This window comes from Sus scrofa, unplaced genomic scaffold (genome assembly GCF_000003025.6).
Source record: "Sus scrofa isolate TJ Tabasco breed Duroc unplaced genomic scaffold, Sscrofa11.1 Contig434, whole genome shotgun sequence".
Classification (NCBI taxonomy): domain Eukaryota; kingdom Metazoa; phylum Chordata; class Mammalia; order Artiodactyla; family Suidae; genus Sus; species Sus scrofa.
Window position 1 is genome coordinate 33,023 of NW_018085205.1, and position 1,220 is coordinate 34,242.

At 40.4% G+C, this 1,220-nt stretch overlaps 1 protein-coding gene across 1 annotated transcript; it reads left to right on the top strand.

Moving 5' to 3' along the window:
- On the top strand, positions 1-954 carry LOC100511623 (olfactory receptor 7A17-like). The gene has a single exon (XM_021082028.1). The coding sequence runs from the start codon at positions 1-3 to the stop codon at positions 952-954; it is 954 nt and encodes a 317-aa protein (XP_020937687.1).
- The last annotated feature ends 266 nt before the right edge of the window (positions 955-1,220 follow it).

Below are 1,220 nucleotides of genomic sequence, written 5' to 3' on the forward strand. Positions count from 1 at the left end.
ATGGCACCAGGGAACAATACACACATTTCAACATTTCTTCTTCTGGGACTTTCAGAGGAACCAAAACTGCAGCCTCTTCTCTTTGGATTTTTTCTCTCCATGTACCTGATCACTGTGTTTGGGAACCTACTCATTATCCTGGCTGTTAGCTCTGACTCCCACCTCCACACACCCATGTACTTCTTCCTCTCCAACTTGTCCTTTATAGACATCAGTTTCACCTCTACCACCATCCCAAAGATGCTTTTGAACATTCAGAATAAGAGCAAAGTCATAATCTTTGATGGCTGCAGCACCCAGATATATTTTTACATACTCTTTGCAGGATTAGATGACATTCTCCTGAGTGTGATGGCCTATGACAGGTTTGTGGCCATTTGCCACCCCCTGCACTACTCAGTTATCATGAATCCCAGACTCTGTGGGCTGTTGGTTCTGCTGTGCTGGATATTGATGGCCATGTATTCCTTGTTACACACCTTAATGGTATCAGGATTGTCCTTCTGTCCAGATTTGGAAATCCCACACTTTTTCTGTGAACTCAATCAGGTGGTACAACTTGCCAGTTCTGACACATTTCTCAATAACATGGTGGTGTATTTTTCAACTGTCCTGCTGGCTGGTGGTCCTTTTACTGGTATCCTTTACTCTTACTCTAAAATAGTTTCCTGCATATGTAGAATCTCATCAGCTCAGGGGAAGTTCAAAGTCTTTTCTACATGCGTGTCTCACCTCTTAGTTTTCTCCTTATTTTATTGTACAAGCCTAGGAGTATACCTCAGCTTTTCTGCTACCCAGAGCTCACACTCAAGTGTAATTGCCTCAGTGATGTACACTGTGGTCATGCCCTTGCTGAACCCCTTCATCTATAGTCTGAGGAATAAAGACATAAAAAGGGCTCTGAAGAGATTCTGTTTGATGCCAGATACAAAGGCCCAGTTTTCCTGGGGGTGATGTAGTGCTCTTGCTGAATGGCTTAAAGTTTTGGAAAAAGCAATTGTGATTCTTTGATCATTGTGGAATAAAATTTGCTCCTTTTATTTATTTCCTGGGATATTCATCTTTTTAGTATTCCACTTCTCTATACAACTTCAGTATTTCACTTATTAAGTTTTATTTTTCTGTTTGATATTTTAGGCAGCTTGTACTTTTTCCTACCTCAAAGTTTTCCTAACTTTGGTTTAGAAATGTTTGTAAATTCCTTTTCTTTGGTAGGACAT

Excerpts from the sequence above, each read along its gene's own strand:
- LOC100511623 (XM_021082028.1), top strand. The coding sequence starts at position 1 with ATGGCACCAGGGAACAATACACACATTTCAACATTTCTTCTTCTGGGA.